At 41.4% G+C, this 20225-nt stretch overlaps 1 protein-coding gene across 34 annotated transcripts in view; it reads right to left on the bottom strand.

The window, feature by feature from the left end:
* The window catches only part of DCAF8 (DDB1 and CUL4 associated factor 8), a 54448-nt gene that overhangs the window by 28656 nt on the left and 5567 nt on the right, over window positions 1–20225 (bottom strand). For 20 of the 34 annotated variants that reach the window (XR_016210481.1, XR_016210483.1, XR_016210487.1 and 17 more), the window contains exon 3: window positions 2564–2638. Coding sequence is in view for 23 of the 34 variants with exons in the window: in XM_008264226.4 (XP_008262448.1) it covers window positions 2564–2638 (75 nt within the window). In the remaining 11 variants the exon portion in view is untranslated. Of the gene's footprint in view, window positions 1–2563; window positions 2639–16183; window positions 16274–20225 lie in introns of all 34 variants that reach the window. The other 14 variants (XR_016210488.1, XR_016210490.1, XR_016210489.1 and 11 more) reach the window with 1 other exon arrangement.

Below are 20225 nucleotides of genomic sequence, written 5' to 3'. Positions count from 1 at the left end.
CAAATTTTAAAGTGTATCCATTACAAATGCTTATAAAAATTATCTCTGGGTCAGAGCTGTGGCGTCGTGGGCTAAGCCTCTACCTGAGGCACCAGAATCCCTTATGGGTGCCGGTTCTAGACCCAGCTGCTCCTCTTCCAATCCAGCTCCCTGCTATGGCCCGGGGAAGCAGTGAAAGATGGCCTAAGTGCTTGGGCCCCTGCACCCATGTGGGAGACCCAAAAGAAGCTCCTGGATCCTGGCTTTGGATTGGCTCAGCTCCAGCCGTTGAGGCCCTCTGGGGAGTGAACCAGCAGATGGAAGACTTTCTCTCTCTCTCTCTCTGTAACTCTACCTCTCAAATAAATAAATAAAATCTTTAAAGAAAAAAAAAAGATTACCTTCTGATAGAAAATTTTGTAAAGACAAAAAAACTGAAAAGGTTAACAAAGTCACAGCCAAATAAAACTATTTCAACAAAAAAGAAGAACCTCAAGATAATTTAAGATTATATTTAAGTTCTCTTGGGGTTAGCGCTGTGGCACAGCGGGTAAAGCTACTGCTTGCAGTGCCAGCACTCTGGGTTCTAGTCCCGGTTGATCCTCTTCCAGTCCAGCTCTCTGCTGTGGCCCGGGAAGGCAGTGCAGGATGGCCCAAGTGCTTGGGTCCTGCACCCACATGGGAAACCAGGAGGAAGCACCTGGCTCCTGGCTTTGGATCGGCACAGCGTGCCGGCCGTAGTGGCCATTTGGAGGATGAACCAACGGAAGGAAGACCCTTCTCTGTCTCTCTCACTAAAAAACAAAACAAAACAAAAAAACAAAAAAAACAAAAGCAAAAAACCTGATAGATATCACAATACAGGTGCCTGAGGGGGGAAAAAAACAGTTTTCTAGGTCTCCTATTCTGGTAAATAAATAGGTGACTTTGAGCAATCTAACCACCTACAACTAGATACTACATCCCCATATCTAACAATAGCCAGATCAGTGAGTACATGGGCTATGTCCTATAGCCAATATAATCACAACTTCCAACCTTAAGTCAAGGTGTGACAAAAGGAAGGAGAGAATGAGGGTTTGGAACACTGTTCATGGTCCCCTTTTCTCAGATGACTACAAATTTTAATCTGCCACAAGTAAAAGCTATAAGGAAACACAGACCTGTTTGTGATTCCAGTGTAAACTATTCAACTCCACCACCACTCTGATGTTTAAGGATTCAAAGTTCGAGCACCTTACTGTCTAGTCATCTGCATTAGAGCAGTTATTTGTGAACATCTTTGAAACAATGGAACCCTTTATCAATGAACTGTTAGGCAAAATCCACTATAGAAAATACAAGTGCTTTGGTTCAGACAGTTGGAACAACTCGTCAAAAAGCATGATTAAGGGCCTGGTGTGAACACAACTGGGCTAAGAGCTGGCAGAGGAAGAGAAAAAGCACAGAAATCTGAATCTAGAAGCCATACTGCTGAGACACATATTCTGAGAAAGTTGTGATTTTCTGAAATGCAACTGGGCTTGAGCTTGGGAGTAGTGAGAAAGTATAAAATTACCACACTGTACAAGTCTATGGAGAAAAAAGAAAATATCAAAACTCCTAGAATTTATAAAAATTAGGATGAACAAATTTAGACTCTGAGGGTCCTACCATGTTAATATAAGGGTCACATCAATATAATATATCACAATCTCATCAAGAGGGTCTCAATAGTCAATGATAAAACTCAAGAATTGGCAATTTGTTTTTTTCTGTTAAGAGTCAGAGAGTAAAATTTAGGCTTTCTAGAGCTCCGCATGTCATATCTACTCAACTCCACTAGCATACAAGCAATCCCAAAACACTACATAAATGAATGGACATGACTATTCCAATAAAACTTTTCAAAATAAATGGCAGGCTAGATTTGGTCTGTAGGCTATAGTTTGCTGATTCCTGATTTAGCTAACAGCCAATCTGTTATAATATATATAATAAATATATATAATATATATAATAAATAGTATACATCTAATCCCTCCAGAATCCCAAGCCTTTCAATTAAATCCAGTGGAAAGGAAAGGGAGGGAAGGAAGAGAAGGAGAAGTATAGAAGACATTAGGGGAGAGAAGAGAATGAGGGAAAGGGAAGAAAAGAGGGAGAGTGATGGGAGCACATGGGCCCAGTTCTAGGTGATTTAGGTCACACCTTCATGTCTCACCTATTATCTCTATAAAACTATATTCTATCAAGAAAAGGGATTTCTCAATATAACCTGAGAACTTCATCTTCCACAAAACTCCCTCGTCCCACTGCCAACTGTATCTTATTTTTCTCCTCTATTAACAGCATATCCCAGGTTCTGTGCATCCTTATAGTCTTTCAGAATTCCAATCACTTGACATCTTAGAAGTACAGCTATGTTATCAGTCTTCTCAAAACAATCATGACATTTGAAGGAACAAAAGTGCCAGATAGTTCAAGATGTTTCCTCTGTGGTTTCCTTCCCTCTATTAAAATATAGGTTCCAATTTGTCTTGGTACAAAAGCAGAACCTCAATTGATAGTAACAAATAGCTTTGCCTTCAATTTGCCTTCTTACCATTAGCTAAGTCTGTTTTCCCATCTGTGCTGCTCCCTTTGCTGGACATCTTGAATGATGTTTGCTGTAGCCAGCCTAGATTTGGGAGAGGAAGAAAAGGAAACAATTAGGAAACAATTAACTTGGGAAAGACATGAAATGGGTCAAGAAGATTTAACAGGCTTTATCACTTTTACAAAAATGATTTTTTATTTATACTTAACAAGGTTTCTCAGCTACTGAAAAGCAAACCACCAGATTTCCCCCCTCCATTTCTAAATTCCATAAAGGGGCATATTTTGGGGAGGTCACTGCCATCTCTTTACCTTATTCACTGAGTAGCTGGTAGTGTTTTTTTTCAGATAGGAAAGAGAGAACTGAAATAAAATCTGAAACAGTAGGCACATACCAATTATCAAGGTACTACCAAGCAAAGAGCCTCAACTCAGTATAAAGGCCTCACTTCAGTACTGCCTTCTATGCAAGAACCTTCTATTTTAAACAACAGTCATATGTACCCATAAACTCTGTTTAGTTTTGTTTTAATAACATAAAGAGGTATATCACAGAGTATCACTTTACTTAAAAATCAACAGAGATAGAAGAAATCAAGCTTCTGAGGTATGAGCTTGGACTTTAAGTTCACTGAGACACCTAGCTTCTAACTTACAGGTACAGACACTAAGGATTAAAAAGCAGATCAATAATTAGAATACAGGAGCACGCTACTCCTAAGAAAGAACATTCAAGTCATGGGGGTATGCACTGGTTGTTTATTTTCTTCCTCCCTCTTAGAACTAGCAGCCAACCATCAAGTGTAAAGGTGAGAAGGGAAAGCACATTTCCATTAAACCATTTCATACAGTGGCAAACATTATTTCACCTAATCCCATCAACTTTCATTAGAACAATCTTTTTGGCAAAGCCCATGGGATGGTAACACATTCACTCTCCCCTTCCCCCTGGGCTTCACTTGCCACCTCCAGCAATTCCAAAAAGCAAAAACATTATTATTCAGACCAGAATTTTGTAAGCCCTTTCAGTGCCTTGGACAAAAGACACTGGTAAAAGACAAAGTATGATATGACCCCAGTCCTTACCCAAGCACGCAGGCCTCTAATCTTTCAACAGCTCTTTCATTCCCTAACAATAATCTCAAAGCAGCCCCATCTTTTTCCTTATCCCTTACTCTCCCCTACAAAAACCCAAGCTGATTCATATAAGGTGTCTCCTCTGCCAAGAGACAGCTGTTCAAAAATTGCTCACAGTAGATCAAGATGGGGGAGTAGAAATACTCAAGAGCAAGACTGAGGCTGAATTTGAAGAAAGGACATGTAGTGGGGTGATGATGAAAAACAATACAAACACAACAGAGATTTGTGAAACTACATAAAGAAAAACAATGAGGAGTTATTGAAGAGCAGGCTGTTTTTCCCTCTTATTTTGTTACATACGTACACACACACAAACACACACACAGAGCATTACTCACAAAGCACTTGCTTCTCCATTTCTTTCTTTTGTTGTTGTTGTTGTTGTTGTTGAAGATTTATTTATTTGAGAGGCAGAGTTAGAGAGAGAGGGAGAGACAGAGAGAGGAGTCTTCCATTTGCTGGTCCACCCCACAAATGCCCGCAACAGCAGGAGCTGGGCCTATGCAAAGCTAGGAGCCAGGAACTTCTGGGTCTCTCACGTGGGTGCAGGGTCCTAAGGACTTGGGCCATCTTCCACTGCTTTCCCAGGCCATTACCAGAGGCTCGGAAGAAGAGCAGTCAGAACACAAATTGACACCCATATGGGATGTTGGTGTCACAGGGGGAGGCTTAACCTACTATGTCACAGTGCCAGCCCCACTTCTCCTTTCCAATAGTTTCTGTTTATCTTCTTTAGCATCTTGGCAATATCTTTTTCTAGGATTTAAAATTGACTCCATTAATTGCAAAACTCCTATGAAGTGACAGAAAATGACTGCACCACTTTTTTTAAGATTAAAAACCAAGGTCAAGGGGCTGCCACTGTTTCACAGTGGGTTATGCCTGTGACACTGGCATCCTACACTGGAGTGATGACGTGAGTCCCAGCTGCTCTAGTTCAGATCAGGATCTCTCGTAAAGAGCCTGGGAAAGCAGCAGAAGATGGCCCAAATACAGGCCCCTGCCACCCACGTGGGATACCTAGATGGAGTTCCAGGCTCTTGGCTTTGGTTTGGCTCAGCTCTGGCCATTGCAGCATTTGGGAGAATGAATCAGTGCATGGAAGACCTCTTTCTGTCTCATAGACTTATAACTGCTCTAGCCAATACATTTGCTTTCCCAGCCTCAACAACCAGGAGGAATCAAAGTCTAAACTTCCATCCAGCATTGCAAAGTGGGGAAAAAAGAAGCCACAAGAATCATTTCAAAACCTGAGTTTAGGGGCCAGCGCTGTGGTATAGCAGGTAAAATTGCCCCCTGCAGTGCCAGTATCCAATATGGGCATTGGTTTGAGTCCTGGCTGCTCTACTTCCGATCCAGCTCTCTGCTGTAGCCTGGGAAAGCAATAGAAGATGGCCCAAGTCCTTGGGCCTCTGTACCCATGTGGGAGACCTGGAAGAAGCAACTGGCTTCTGATTGGCGCAGCTCCAGCCACAATGGCCAATTGGGGAGAGGACCAATGGATGGAAGACCTCTCTCTTTCTCTGCCTCTTCTTCTTCTTCCCTTTTTTTTTTTTTTTTTTTTTTTTTTTTTTTTTTTTTTTGACAGGCAGAGTTAGACAGTGAGAGAGAGAGGGAGAGAGAAAGGTCTTCCTTTTTCCATTGGTTCACCCCCAAAGTGGCCGCAATGGCAGTTGCGTTGCGGCCAACGTGCTGCGCTGATCTGAAGCCAGGAGCCAGGTGCTTCTCCTGGTCTCCCATGCGGGTGCAGGGCCCAAGGACCTGAGCCATCCTCCACTGCACTCCCGGGTCACAGCAGAGAGCTGGCCTGCAAGAGGAGCAACCGGGACAAAATCTGACGCCCCAACTGGGACTAGAACCCGGGGTGCCAGTGCCGCAGGCAGAGGATTAGCCTAGTGGGCCACAGTGCCGGCCATGCCTTCTCTTCTCTCTCTGTAACTCTTTCAAATAAATAAATCTTTGAAACAAAAAACCAAAAAACCTGAGTTTGCAGAGTAGTTCAGATTAAGGGTCTTCCAAGAAGTGATTTTTTTATAGAAGATTTAATTTATTTATTTGAAATACAGAGTTACAGAGAGAGGCAGAGACAGAGAGCGAGGTCTTCCATCCACTGGTTCACTCCCCAAATGGTCGCAACAACCAGAGCTGTGCTGATCCGAGGCCAGGAGCCAGACACTTCTTCCACGTCTTTCACACGGGTGCAGGGGCCCAAGGACTTGGGCCATCCTCCACTGCTTTCCCAGGCCACAGCAGAGAGCTGAATCGTTAGAGGAGCAGCCGGGACTAGAACCGGCGCCCATATAGGATGCCAGTGCTTCAGGCCAGGCCTTTAAACTGCTGCGCCACAGTGCCATCCCCCAGAAGAGTTGGGGGAAGAAGAGTTGACAGAATTTATGGCTAAATTTATTAACAAAATCAAACTCTGAATGTTTTATTTCAACCCAATTTAGGTCACTGTCTGCTGTGTGGGTGCAGGAGCCCAAGCACTTGTGCCATCTTCTACCGCTTTCCCAGGGCCATAGCAGAGAGCTAGATTGGAAGAGCAACTGGCACCCATATGGTGGAGGTTCAGCCTACTCTGCCACAGTGCTGGCCCCTAGATTTCTTATTTTTTTGATTAGGGATGCTCAACTGCTAAAATCAATTCAAATATTCTGAAGTCTGAAATCTGAAATGCTTCTGGTCCCAAGCAAGGGACCAGAATGTGTCAAGGGATACACAACCAGTAGTCATTCCAGAGATGATACAAATGAGTAGAATTATATGATAAAATTTCTGCAAAAGGTGCTCTAGAACAATGGTCTCAAAACTATGATCCTCTATGTTCACGGGCTGGCACTGCGGCAGAGCAGGTAAAGCAGCTGCCTGCAGTGCCGGCATCCCATAAGGGTGCCGGTTCGAGTTCTGGCTGCTCCACTTCTGATCCAGCTGTTTGCTATGGCCTGGGAAAGCAGCAGGAAGATGGCAAGTCCTTGGGCCCCTGCACCCACATGGGAGACCCGGAAGAAGTTCCTGGCTCCTGGCTCCGGATCACGCAGCTCCAACCATTGTGGCCAACTGGGGAGTGAACCAGCAGATGGAAGATCTCTCTCTGCCTCTCCTTCTCTCTCTGTATAACTCTGCCTTTCAAATAAATAAATCTTAAAAAAAAAAAAAAAGTTCAGCATGAAGCCTTAATGTATACACACACACGTGCACACTCAATTCATAGTAACTAAGCAGGCCGGTGCTGCCGTAGCTCAATAGGCTAATCCTCTGCCTGCGGCGCCGGCACCCCGGGTTCTAGTCCTGATCAGGGCGCCGGATTCTGTCCCGGTTGCCCCTCTTCCAGGCCAGCTCTCTGCTGTGGCCCAGGAACGCAGTGGAGGATAGCCCAAATGCTTGGGCCCTGCACCCCATGGGAGACCAGGATAAGCACCTGGCTCCTGGCTTCGGATCAGCGCAGTGCGCTGGCCACAGCACACCAGCCACGGCGGCCATTGCAGGGTGAACCAACGGCAAAAGGAAGACCTTTCTCTCTGTCTTTCTCTCTCTCTGTCCACTCTGTCAAAAAAAAAAAAAAAAAAAAAAAGTAAGCAAGCTTCATTTTTCTTGGAAAAAAAAAATTTGTGGGGGCTGGCGTTGTGGTGTTGTAGGCTAAGCCTCCACCTGTGACACCAGCAGTCTATATGCATGCTGGTTTGAGTCTTGGCTGCTCCACTTTCGATTCAGCTCCTTGATAATGTGTCTAGGAAAACAGCCGAAGATGGTCCAAGTACTTGAGCCCCTGTACCCACACAGGAAAGCTCCACACAGAAAAAAACTCCAGGCTCTCAGTTCCTGCTGGCCCAATCCGTGCCACTGCAGCCATATGGGGAGTGAACCAGCGGACTGAAGATCTCTCTCTCTCTCTCTCTCCCCCTCTCTGTCTCTTCCTGCTCTAACTCTGCCTTTCAAATAAATAAAAAACAAGAACTAAACAAAAAACCCAGATATTTCAACATCTTTTTTCTATGTACCTCTTGTTCATCTTGTATATCTCTTTGAGTGCATACATTCCCATTGTAGGAGACAACTTCTCTAGAAAGCCAAGAAATGATGACAGTGAGATACAAGAAGTTTGGGGATGAGTTGTCATTCTTATAATTTAAATTTCAAGCAAAATGAAGAAATTTACAACCAATCCAACTCCAGGGCAGAAATTAAGTCTTACTGCCTGCTGCAGACTGAACTGTTCCCCCTACCAAATTCATAGGATGAAGGCATAGATCCCAATGTGATATTTTGAGACTGTGCCTTTGAGAGATAACTGGGTTTAGATAAGGTCTTAAGAATGTAAGCCTTGGGTTACCACTGTGGTACAGTGGGATAAGCTGCTGCCTGCAGTGCTCCCATCCCATACAGGCACTGGTTTGAGTCCCAGCTGTTCCACTTCCAATCCAGCTTCCTGCTAATGTGCCTGGGAAAAGCAGTGGAGGATGGCCCAAATGGTTGGGCCCCTGCACCCATGTGGGGAAACTGTAAGAAGCCCCTGGCTCCAGCTTCAGTCTGGCCCAACCCATTTGGGGAGTGAACCAATGGATAGAAGATTCTCTCTGTCTCTCCCTCTGTGTAATGCTGCCTTTCAAATAAATAAAATGAATCTTAAAAAAAAAAAAAAAAAAAAAAAAAAAAAAAGTGGAAACCTCATAGTAGGATTAGAGCCTAGAGAATAGACCAGAGAACTCTATCTCCTTTTCCCCCTCTGTACACACCCTTTCCACCTTGTAAGGACAAAGCAAGACAACAGCCGTCTACAAGCCCAAGACTTGTCAGCCTCTAGAACTATGAGAAACTGTTGTTTAAGGGACCCAGCCCATGGTGTTTTGTTATAGCAGCCAGAGCTGACTAGGGCAGCGTCCAAATCAATGGGACAGGCTATGATATATGAGATCCCATCCAACTCAATAACTCCTTGATTCCATCAATGTTTGGTCATGGTGGTCATGTTTGCAATTTGTCATAAAGTCACCTCAACCTTTTAGCAAATCACAAATACAAATCATCACTGAAAAGGAGGTACAGAGGAAGGGAAGTGTCAGAAAAAAATTTCCTCATGGAGTTGATATTTGCCTAAATTTACATACAGAGAAGACTTCATGTTATGCAAACCGTGTTCAACAGTGCTGATTTTTTCAGAAGTTGTTTATCTCTATAATAGCTTCTTTAAAAATAAGTGAATACATGTCCCGGTTGTTCCTTTTCCACTCCAGCTCTCTGCTGTGGCCTGGGAGTGTAGTGGAGGATGGCTCAGGTCCTTGGGCCCTGTGCCTGCATGGGAGACCAGGAGAAGTACCTGGCTCCTGGCTTCGGATTGGCGCAACGCACCGGTGGCAACATGCCGGCCATAGCAGCCACTCGGGGAGTGAACCAACGGAAAAAGGAAGACCTTTCTCTCTGTCTCTCTCTCTTTCTCTCTAACTCTGCCTGTCAAAAAAAAAAAAAAAAAAAAAAAAAAAAGTGAATACATACATAATAATAATCTATTAAAATAAACTATAAATAAAAAAATAAAACCTTATTTTATAATAGGAGCTCATGTTGAGCTTGGAAAGCTGATGAGCTCACCATCCAAGGTAGCTGGAAGAATTTGATTAGATTAACAGAGCTGCCTATATTCTAAAAATAAGCTAACCCCACCAAATTGAGGGTTAAAGACTAAAACTACTGGAGGAGGGGCATGGATGGAAGCGGGAGTAACACCCAAGTATCATTTTAATTTCATTAAGAAATGCTAAGCAATCTAGATCTCTCTTCTTAGTAAGAATAAAGCCCTAAATTTTTAACCAACCACTTATTAACTAAAAATCATGCAGAGGAGTTAGTATACTGGATAAGGGCACTTTGTAGAAGAAGTACCAACTGTCTCTTCTCTAAAATCACGGAGGCTGGTGCCAGCATTATGGTGTAGTAGGTAAAGCCACCACCTGTGATGCTGGCATCCCACACAGGTGCCGTTCAAGTCCTGGCTGCTCCATTTCCAATCCAGCTCCCTGATAATGTGCCTGGGAAAGCAGCTGAATATGGCAAACTCCTTAGATCCCTGCACCTGTGTGGGAGACCAGGAAGAAGCTCCTGGCTTCAGTCTGGCCCAGCTAGGCCATTGCAGCAACTTGTGAAGTAAACCAGCAGATGAAAGTTCTTTCTTTCTCCTTCTCTCTGTAAATCTGCCTTTCAAATAAATAAAATTGAATCTTAAAAAAAAAATTGGTGCTATTTTTTCCTCCCTAATACGAGGAAAGATCTAAGAGACCATGCATACTAGAAAAATTGGACATCCAACTAGAACAAAAAAAGCCACCAACAAAAAACAAAACAAAAACTTACCCAAAACATACCATAGACTTAAACGTATTAAAACAATACAACTTCCAGAAGAAAACAAAGGAGATAATCATTGTGATCCTGAGTTAGGCAACTATTTATTAGAATCAGACACAAAACGTGCAAGTCATTAAAAAAAGAAACTAGATTCATCAAAATTAAAATCGCTTCAAGGGGCCGACACTGTGGCACAGCAGGTAAAAGCCAATGTCTACTATGCTGGCATCCCATGTGGGTGCTGGTTCAAGTCCCGGCTTCTCCACTTCCAATCTAGCTCTCTGCTATGGCCTGGAAAAGCAGTGGAAGATGGCCCAAGTCTTTGGGCCCCTGCATCCACGTGGAAGACCTGGAAGAAGCTCCTGGCTCCAGATCAGTGCAGCTCTGGCTATCGCAGCCATCTGGGAAGTGAACCAGTGGGTGGAAGATCTCTCTCTCTCTCTCTCTCTCTCTCTCTCTCTCTCTGCCTCTCTGTAACTCTGCCTTTCAAATAAATAAATAAATAAATAAAAACTTTAAAAAATCACTTCAGGAGACACTGTCAACAAAAGAGAAGCTATGGACTGGGAGAAAATATCTGCAAAATACATGTATGAAAAGGACTATAACCAGAAAAATACATGTTTTAATTTTTACTTATTTGAGAGGCAGAGAGAGTTCCTATCCACTGGTTCACTGCTCCAGTGTCCACAATGGCCAGCGTTGGACTGAAGCTGAGGTAGGGAGCCAGAAACTCAATCCAGGTCTCCCACATGGTGGCAGATACTCACTCACCTGAGCCATCACCCCTGCCTCTCAAGGTCTGCATTAGCAGGAAGCTGGAGTCAGTGCTAGGTATTGAATTCAGACATTCCACATGGATATGGGCCATCTTAATGGTTAGGCCAAACACCTGCTTCTAGAACGTATTTAAAATTTTTGTAACTAAATAATAATCACGTGAAAAGATACTCAGCATTATTAAATAATTATAGAAATATAAATTAAAATCACAATGAGAATATATTATACATCTATTAAAACAAAATCTTAATTGTTCTAATAACAAAAACTTACTTTATCAAGTACTAACAAGTAGTAGAGCAACTAGAACTTTCATGTACTATAAAACAGTATGATCAATTTGGAAAATAGCTATTTCTTATTAAGTTAACCATATATTTAGCATACAATGTAGGAAACTCAAGAAAAATGAAATAATACACCCACTAAATTTTTTAAAAATCTATAGGTAAATACTAGTTTTATTTAGACTCATCAAAAAATGTAAACAATCAAATGTTCCTCATGGATAAGCATATTGTGGTCCTTCCACACAATGACTATTACTGAACAATAAAAAGGAATGAACTATTGATAGGAGCAGTAACATGGATAGATCTCATATGAGTTATGCTAAGTTCAGACTCGAACAGCCAAGTAATACTTTCTTGAAAAGATAAAATTAGAGGTAGATGAAAAGCAGATCAGTGGTTGCCAGATGCTGAAGGTCGGAAAATAAAATCCTACTGAGGCACATGATTATCAGAATTCTAAGAATGGGTTGCAAAAAACAACAACAACAACAACAACAAAAAACCTGATAAAATTTTACTGTTGCAAATTACATCGCAGTAAGTGTGGCCTAAAAAATGAGAAACTGGGAGGAGAATGTTGGGGACAAAAAGAAACCACACAAACTGTTAAATTGACAGATAATATCCAACAAATAAAAACACTGAATGAATCCTAAATACATAAAAAATCTCCAATTCTACTGTCTTGATGGTAACTTGCAGCAGCTTAAAGTAGCTCAAAGTAGTTCTTGCCAACTGTACTGTTAATTTGCATGCTTATGTTTTGTATTTTTTAAAATGTCTCAAGTTCATTTGAAACTCTTCAGTGTCTAGGGTCTGAGAAAACTCTACTCTACCTTGGGCCTGAGGGAAATATCAACATCTCAAGAGAACTGTACTAACTCAGTCTCAGTCAGTTCTCACGACTTACATAATCTCTACATTCTCTTACGCCAGCCCTTGCCTCACTCTGCTGCTCAAGTGCCCAACTCTCCTACATAAACACCCACATTTAAATGAGACAAGGTCTTAGATTTACTCTGAAGCTGAAAGGTGATGGTAGAAAAGTATTTCAATTATTAGTCATATAGGTATTTATGAGCCATGTAGTCCCTAGTTCCACTCAGGAGGACAGAAGTCTCATACCGCATATAACTGAACAGCTGTTTAGCGCTGATCTCCATCCAAAGTACAAATTTGCTTTTCTAGGTCCCACAGTCCATCTGGTATAAAATGGCTCTACCTTCTCCAACTCCAGTTTTTGTTTCCAAGTTGAAATGCCATTTTTTTTTTTTTTTTTAAGATTCATTTGAAAGGCAAAGTTAGAGAGTGAGAGAGATCTTCCATCCACTGGGACACTCCCCAAATGGCTGCAATGGCTGGGGCTGGGACTGGGACAGGCCAAAGCCAGAGCCCCGCATTTCATCTGGGACTCCCACATGGGTGCAGGTGCCCAAGGACTTGGGCCATCGTCCACTGCTTCCCCAAGTGCATTAGCAGGGACCAGAATTGGAAGTGGAGCAGCTAGGACTTGACCTGGTGGCCATGTGGGATGCCAGCATTACAAGCAGTGGCTTAATCTGCTATGCCATAATGTAGTCTAAAATGATTCATTTTAAATTTTTCTACTTTACAAGAATATTCCTCCAAGCCTACTTTCCTGACTCCTGCTGCCACCCACCTCTTACAGTGTTTATTAATCAGACAGAGAACCTCAGGTATTAAAATTCAAAGGACAACCCTCCAAAAGCTTGAAACTCATATTATCTATACTTATGTGGAATAGGACTCCAGTTCGGAGCTACTTTCTGTTAAGTATTTGGAGGTGCTGTATCTATGACATTGTACCCTTTGGTTGGCTGGATAGAGGAGCAGAAAGAAATCCTGAATGTTTCTGGTCCAGGGAAATGAATGTCTTCCTACTGTGCAGATTTGCTAGTAGGAGACAATCCAACCATACAGAGGCTTTAGGTTACACAGTTTTACCCCAATCATAGGCCACTGGCACCACCCAGTGGCTAGCTGTACACAAATATGCTGGTATGCAACAATGTACCAGGCAATATAGGAACTACAAATAAAAACAAAGTAGTCACAATCCCTTTTGTAGCCAATTAGTCAATTAGGAAAATTAGTATACTATGATACAAATATCAGTATCACAACAAAGATAAATAGGATGTTGTTTCAGTTGAACAGAAGAAAGACTAAAGTTTCAAGAAAAAGGGAAAGCTTCCCTGGAAAATTAGCTTCTGAGACAAGCTCTGAAGGAAGAATACGATTTCAGAGTACAGAAATAAAGACATTCATTCTATAGGTCCAGAATGAGAAAGATATGAAAGTTAAAAAACCTGACATGCTCAAGAAAATAGATGAGTAGTTTGGTTTGGTTGAGTGGTAACTCTAGCTAATAAGCTAAGTATATGCTGGGGTATATGAGTGCACATGCCCATGTGTGTTAGGTATCAGGAAGATTATTTTGTGAGATGATAAGATGGACTAAAGTAGACAGGAAAGGAAGGAGAAACAAGTTTAAAAATAATTTAACTACCAGCACAAGAGGCCTGTCTTGGACTGAAGTAAGTGATACAAGAAACACTATAAAAATAGACAATATTTGGCTCAAAAAGCAGTTATGGAGCTAAAGAGTAAAAAAGACAAGTGTTGAATCTGGGTATCCAGAGGAAATCCAATGTCACAAATGAGAAGCTAGCACATTATTTGATTTTGAGTATGTTTAAAATCCAAGTTGAGAGGTGAGTATTTGGTGCATCACTAAGACACCACTTGGGATGCCCACATCCCAAATCAGAGTGCCTGCGTTGGAGTCCTTGCTCTGCTTCCAATTCCCATTCCAGCTTCTTGCTAATGTACACCTGGGAGGCAGCAGGCTCAAGTAGCTGGACCCTTATCACTCATCTAGGAGTCCAGACTGACTTCCTGGCTCCTGGTTTCATCGTAGGCTGGCCTGCCCCTGGATGCTGTGGGCATTTGGGAAGTGAACCAACACACAGATGGCCTCTCTGACCCCTGTCTCTCAAATAAAAAATGAAAACAAAAATTAAAAATATTAAAAAGTTGAAAGAAAGGTAGTGAGAAACCAATGTATGTCTGGAACTTAAATTAGGGTCAGAAGGACAGACTTGTGAACAAACTACAGAGCAACTTTAGAACCAAAAAATTTTTTTAAAGAGCGATATTCCATCTGCTGGTTCACTCCCCCAAATGGCTGCAAAAACCAGGGCTGGGCAAGGTAAAGCCAGGAACCAGGAGCTTCTTCTGGGTCTCCCATGTGGGTGTAGGGGCCCAAGGATTTGGGCCACCCTCTGCCGCTTTCTCAAGTGCATTAGCAGGGAGCAGGATCAGAAGTGGAGCAGCCAGGATTCAAACTGGCGCCCATATGGGATGCCGGCACTGCAGGCTGCGGCTTTAATCTGCTGAGCCGCAGTGCTGACCCCAAAACCAAATGTCTTATAAATTATACCTTCCTAACCACACACACACACACACACACACACAAATTAAGTACCTAACAAAGTTCTGAATGAAGAAATCCAAGGAAAGAATCTTAGAGAATACCTATCTTTAAGGAAACGAGTAGACACACAGAAGCAGGGAAGTAGAAAGAATAATCAAAGAATTAAATACCTTGGAAAACAAGGATAAAAGTTTTATCTTGGTTATCTTGGTTAAAAAAGGATAAAAGTTTTAACACGGTTCATGTTTCCAATGCTACAGAGAGGTACAAAAAGATGTATAAAAGATGTATACTGAGAAAAGGCTGTAAGAATCAGAACAGCTTTTCCCATGAAATCTCCTCAGGGATTGAGTGGAATGCCAAATGGACTGTCAAAACACTAGGATTTAACTACCTCTTAAGTCTATAAAAATTATTTCCTTAAAAAACTCATTAGCCGACCAACTTCCCATAACCTGAGACTCACACCTAACCAATTTTAAAACTTTTTATTTCTGTAGTCATTTCAATATTTTAGAAGATGCCACCCCTCAGCTCATTTGCTTCATCTCTTGGAACTAAACAGACCTGTTTTTTTTTTTTAACTTTTATTTAATGAATATAAATTTCCAAAGTACAGAATATTGATTACAATGGCTTCCCCCCCATAACGTCCCTCAAAGGCAACATATGGTATAACAGAAACAAAAGGGCTGGTGTCAGAGTCCAGGGTTTGAGTTCTACTGCTACCATCCACTTTTGTAGAATGTAGAAACTGACTGTGAAAAAGCTGGGTTAGAACATTAAAGCAACACATAAAGAATGAGTCTATGCATAGCGGACCTTCCTGTCTCATACCTAACTGTATTTCCCGGGAGAAGATTGGGTTTTGCCACTCAGCAATGATCATCCAAACATTGTATACAACTTAGCACAAAGCTTCAAGTCTATGAAATCTGCTCACCAATGGTCTTTTAAAGAATTCAGAGAGCACTGTTAATTTTTTTTTAAGTACATCCATATTTTAAGAACTGGGAGTAAAGTAATCAAACCAGGAACCCATAATAAGAGCTTCCTCCTGTCTCTTTTTTCTTCCATTTGAAGATTGAGAGTATATTTCACAATGGACAACTGCATTACAATAATGATAAGGAAGATAAGGAAGTCTGCCACCAAACTCTGATAAGAAATCTTGTGCCTTCTTTGGATTAATACCTATACAACCTGTTGGTGTTTATAGTTATTAATTTTAACCACATATTTCAGAGCATGTCAGGAGTGCACTCTAACCCTAAGTACTGACCTCTAGCAGAGAGCTAAGGATTTTTTTTAACTAATCTTTAAGCCCATTTACCTCAATTTAAATGATTCTATGGGAAATCTATTTTTCATTGTGTTTCTACCATGATTTACCTTTACATAGAATTTGGTCCTCATTATCAGTTTTTGCCATTCACATCTCAAAATTTTTCTTAAATTGCCAGAAAGTACAATGGAGACAAAAGGATGATATTCCAAAGGTACAAGTAACAATAAATTGAGAAAGGCTTAGAACATCAAGGAGCGCCCTCCTACTCACATTAAGTTACAGGGCAGAGTCTAATGCTGGATCCTAAGTCAAGTCAATAAAACCTACCTGATAATATGTGGCATTGATTACAATGCACCAGAAGAATACAGTCTCTTGGCTACCACCAGAGGTAAACTTGAGTAGTTTTCCAGATGGCTAAGAAAAATCAGGAAGAACAAAAAGATGATATGTGAGGCAAGCGTAATGCTTCACATTCGAACTCAGCCAAACTTCCTTAAACAGCATCCTTAGGAGATAAAATCAAGTATCTAACTTCTCAGGTAAAATTATGAAAATTTTTGCAATGACCCAGTCCATTAGACATACCGCATTTCATTTATAAAGTGACATCTTTATCATATTAATCAGTTCCCAATGCCCTACTGGCAAACTCTGGACAGGCACAGTTGATTCATTTATTTATATCATTAACATATTACTTGGGTAAAGTTGGGCTTCTGGCCCAGAAATGACATCATGTAGATACAGAGGCTGCCACAGAGAAGTGAGCAATTCATAAAACAACCCACACTAATTTTTAAAGATCTTTCCAGAACTTTATTCTCATTCCAAAGGAATATCTGCATTAGTAAGCAAGAATAGGTTACCTGTTTTTCTGATCAGTTTTAACAGCAATGAAGTTTCTTGGGCACATTCAAGAAAGCAAAAGTTTTCATTACTATTGTAAAGTTAATCTAAAACTTACTGGCTTGTGGCTCTGAAATGAAGCTTCAGTAGTACCTCCTTACTCATATTTCTTTTATATGATATTCTTTATTTAAATTTTTTTCCCAAAGAAATTTTTATTTAAGGAATACAAACTTTATGCATTTCATAAGTACAACTTTAGGAATATAGTGATGGGAGACATACTTTAAGCTCCCCAAAGCGTGCCTGAAGCCATGCATAGTACCAACTCTATTTTTTCTCAGACAACATATTATGTTTAATTTATAAGCCAGGCATAGTAGGAGATTATTAAGTTATATTAATATATTGCCATAAAAATTAAGTATTGGGGCTGGCGCTGTGGCTCAGAGGGTTAACGCCCTGGCCTGAAGCGCCAGCATCCCATATGGGTGCCTGCACCCACATGGGAGATCTGGAAGAAGCTCCTGGCTCCTGGCTTCAGATCAGCGCAGCTCCGGCTGTTGCGGCCATATGAGGAGTGAACCAGCGGATGGAAGACCTCTCTCTGCCTCTCCTCTCTGTGTAACTCTGACTTTCAAATAAATAAATAAATCTTTATAAAAAAAAAAAAACTTAAGCGAATGTGATTTCTCTCAAAATATCCCACTTTACTAGAGATGTCAGCAACCTCTGTGTAAGACTTTTTTTCACCCTTAATAAGTAAAGAACTTTCACCTTTTCACTTAGACGAGCACTTTACAGTCTCTCTTTGGTATATTCAAACACTGAGCAATACTACTCGTGTACTTTTAAATCATTAATAAGCCAGCACTGTGGCTCACTTAGCTAATTCTCCGCCTGTGGCGCCAGCACCCCGGGTTCTAGCCCTGGTTGGGGTGGTGGGTACTAGTCCCGGTTGTCCTCTTCTAGTCCAGCTCTCTGATGTGGCCTGGGAGGGCAGCGGATGGCCCAGGTGCTCGGGTCTCTGCACCTGATTGGGAGACCAGGAGGAAGTACCCAGCTCCTGGCTTCAGATTGGCGCAGCACCAGCCGTAGCGGTCATTAGTGGAGTGAACCAATGGAAGGAAGACCTTTCTCTCTGTCTCTCTCTCACTGTCTATAACTCTCTCTCTGTCTCTCTCTCTCTCTCTCTATCTCACTAACTCTGCCTGGCAAAAAATTTAAAAAAAAATTAGTAAGTAAAATTAATTGAACATGAGCACTGCAGTAATACCACATTCAATTTGATAACTAAGACAGTTACTAAGTGACTACCAGACAGGTAGCATATACATATGTATGTTGGACAAAGAGATCTCTTCCTAAGCGAGATGGAACAGGAGACAGAGTTCATCATGCTACTCAGTACTACTTACAATTTAAAATTTATGAGAGCAGGTATCTAGACTAGCAGTTAACACACCAGCAGCCTCACATCTGAATACAGGCACACAATTTCTGGCTCTGGCTCCCAATTTCAGCATCCTGCTAATGCAGATCCTGGGAGACAGTGTGACAGCTCAAGTAACTGAGTTTCCACTATTCACATGGTGACCAGGACTGAGTTCCCAGCTCCCAGCTTTGGCCCAGGCCATTGCTGGCATTTGGAGAGCGAATCAGCAGATGGAAGCTCTGTCTCTGCCTCTCAACTAAATAAATTATTTTTTTTAATTAAAGTTTTTTTTTTTTTTAAGATTTATTTATTTGAAAGACAGAGTTACAGAGAGAGACAGAGAGAGAGGTCTTCCATCCACTGGCTCACTACCCAGATGACTGCAACAGCCAGAGCTGCCGATCTGAAGCCAGGAGCCAGGAGCCTCCTCTGGGTCTCCCACATGAGTGTAGGGGCCTAAGGACCTGGGCCATTCTCCACTGCTTTCCCAGGCCATAGCAGAGAGCAGGACTGAAAGAGGAGCAGCTAGGACTAGAACCAGAGCCCATATGGGATGCCGGCGCTTCAAGCCAGGACTTTAACCCACTGTGCCACAGTGCCAACCCCCTAAATAAATAAATTTAAAAATAAGTTAAGCAGAATATATGAATTGCTTTATTTATGGCATTTTCCATTTAATATTTTCAGATCACAGTTGACCACAGGGATCAAACTGTGGAAAGCAAAACCACAGACAAAGGAGTGCTAAGGTATAGTCACTACCTCTGTGCCTTATGCAAATTCAATTAATTCAGCTTCTAAGGTTCCAAATAGGTTAGGGTAAACAGTAGATTATTTTGGCTCACTGCTAATCTGCTTAAAAAAAGCTAATCCAATCTCAGAGACATAAACTAGGTGTAACAGCAATGTTATAAAGTCAAAAGCTTTGTTTGGATACCTCTGTTTCTCTTTTATACTTCGGACATTTCCTAAACCTGTTTAGAGCAACTTTTCTATAGCGAAAACTATTCAATAATTAATCTATCCACTGAAAGCAGAATTTAACTAGCCACTTCCATGCTTCTAAAAGCCTGAAACTCACCTGATAGAATACAGGACTTAGCATGTTTTTTTTTTTTTTTAGCTCTGTAAACAAACTGCTCAGTTGGTCTTAGTCAACACTAAGGGCTATGGATGGCACGGAGACTGAGTCTTACACATTTAACAGACTATGTTATAAAATGCCATGCCAGATTGGTGGTAGTAACTAAGAAGTCACCAGCACACCTCACTTCTCACCCCAGCCATCCTAGAAAATTCTTCTAAATATAATTGTTAGGTAATATGAATTGCCACAAAATACACAAAATGCTATCTTTAGAAAGAATTTTACAGTTGCAATCCACAGACTAAGAATCCACTGTATAAATAGATAACACCTGGAACATAAAATATGAAATCCTTCCAAAGTTTGTGTGGGAAGTGGCATGTGATGGTGTGGGGGATTCTTACCCAGCACATAAGACAATAAGAACCAAAGTTATTCTTTAATTTAGTTCCTTTTCTGCTATCTTCCTCCCCACCCAACAAGATTTCCAGATCTCATAAAAACACAAATGATACAAATGGAATCAGCCCATTTCACAACCATCTCCAAGAATCTTTATCTTACAAAAGAGAACTTAGAAACTGGATAGTGGTAATGGAAGTTTAGACCCTAAAATGATCTCTAGTCTAAATGGATAAAGTTGCATTAATTGTAGTGATATTAATATTTTTCATGCGTCCCTGCCTCTCCTAAAAAGATGTGAAGAAAAGTTATCAAAAGAAGCTTTAAATTTCTGTATCTGTGCTGTCATACTATTATGAGGGACTAGGTACAGAAATCAAAAAAAAAAAAAAAAAAAAACTCTACATTCCTAACTTCCTAGTCCTGATTCAATGTAGAAAGAAATTAGTGGCTGCACTGTAATGCAGCAGGTTAAGCTGCCACCTCCAACGCTGGCATCCCATATAGGTGTCAGTTTGTGTCCCGGCTGCCGCACTTCTTATTTGGTTCCCTGCTAATGCTCCTGGGAAAACAGTGGAAGATGGCCCAAGTGTTTG

This window comes from Oryctolagus cuniculus, chromosome 7 (assembly GCF_051225735.1).
Source record: "Oryctolagus cuniculus isolate XC-2025 breed Fujian yellow rabbit chromosome 7, ASM5122573v1, whole genome shotgun sequence".
Classification (NCBI taxonomy): domain Eukaryota; kingdom Metazoa; phylum Chordata; class Mammalia; order Lagomorpha; family Leporidae; genus Oryctolagus; species Oryctolagus cuniculus.
Note: the sequence above shows the minus strand (reverse complement) of the source record. Positions and strands in the feature narration are given on the sequence as shown.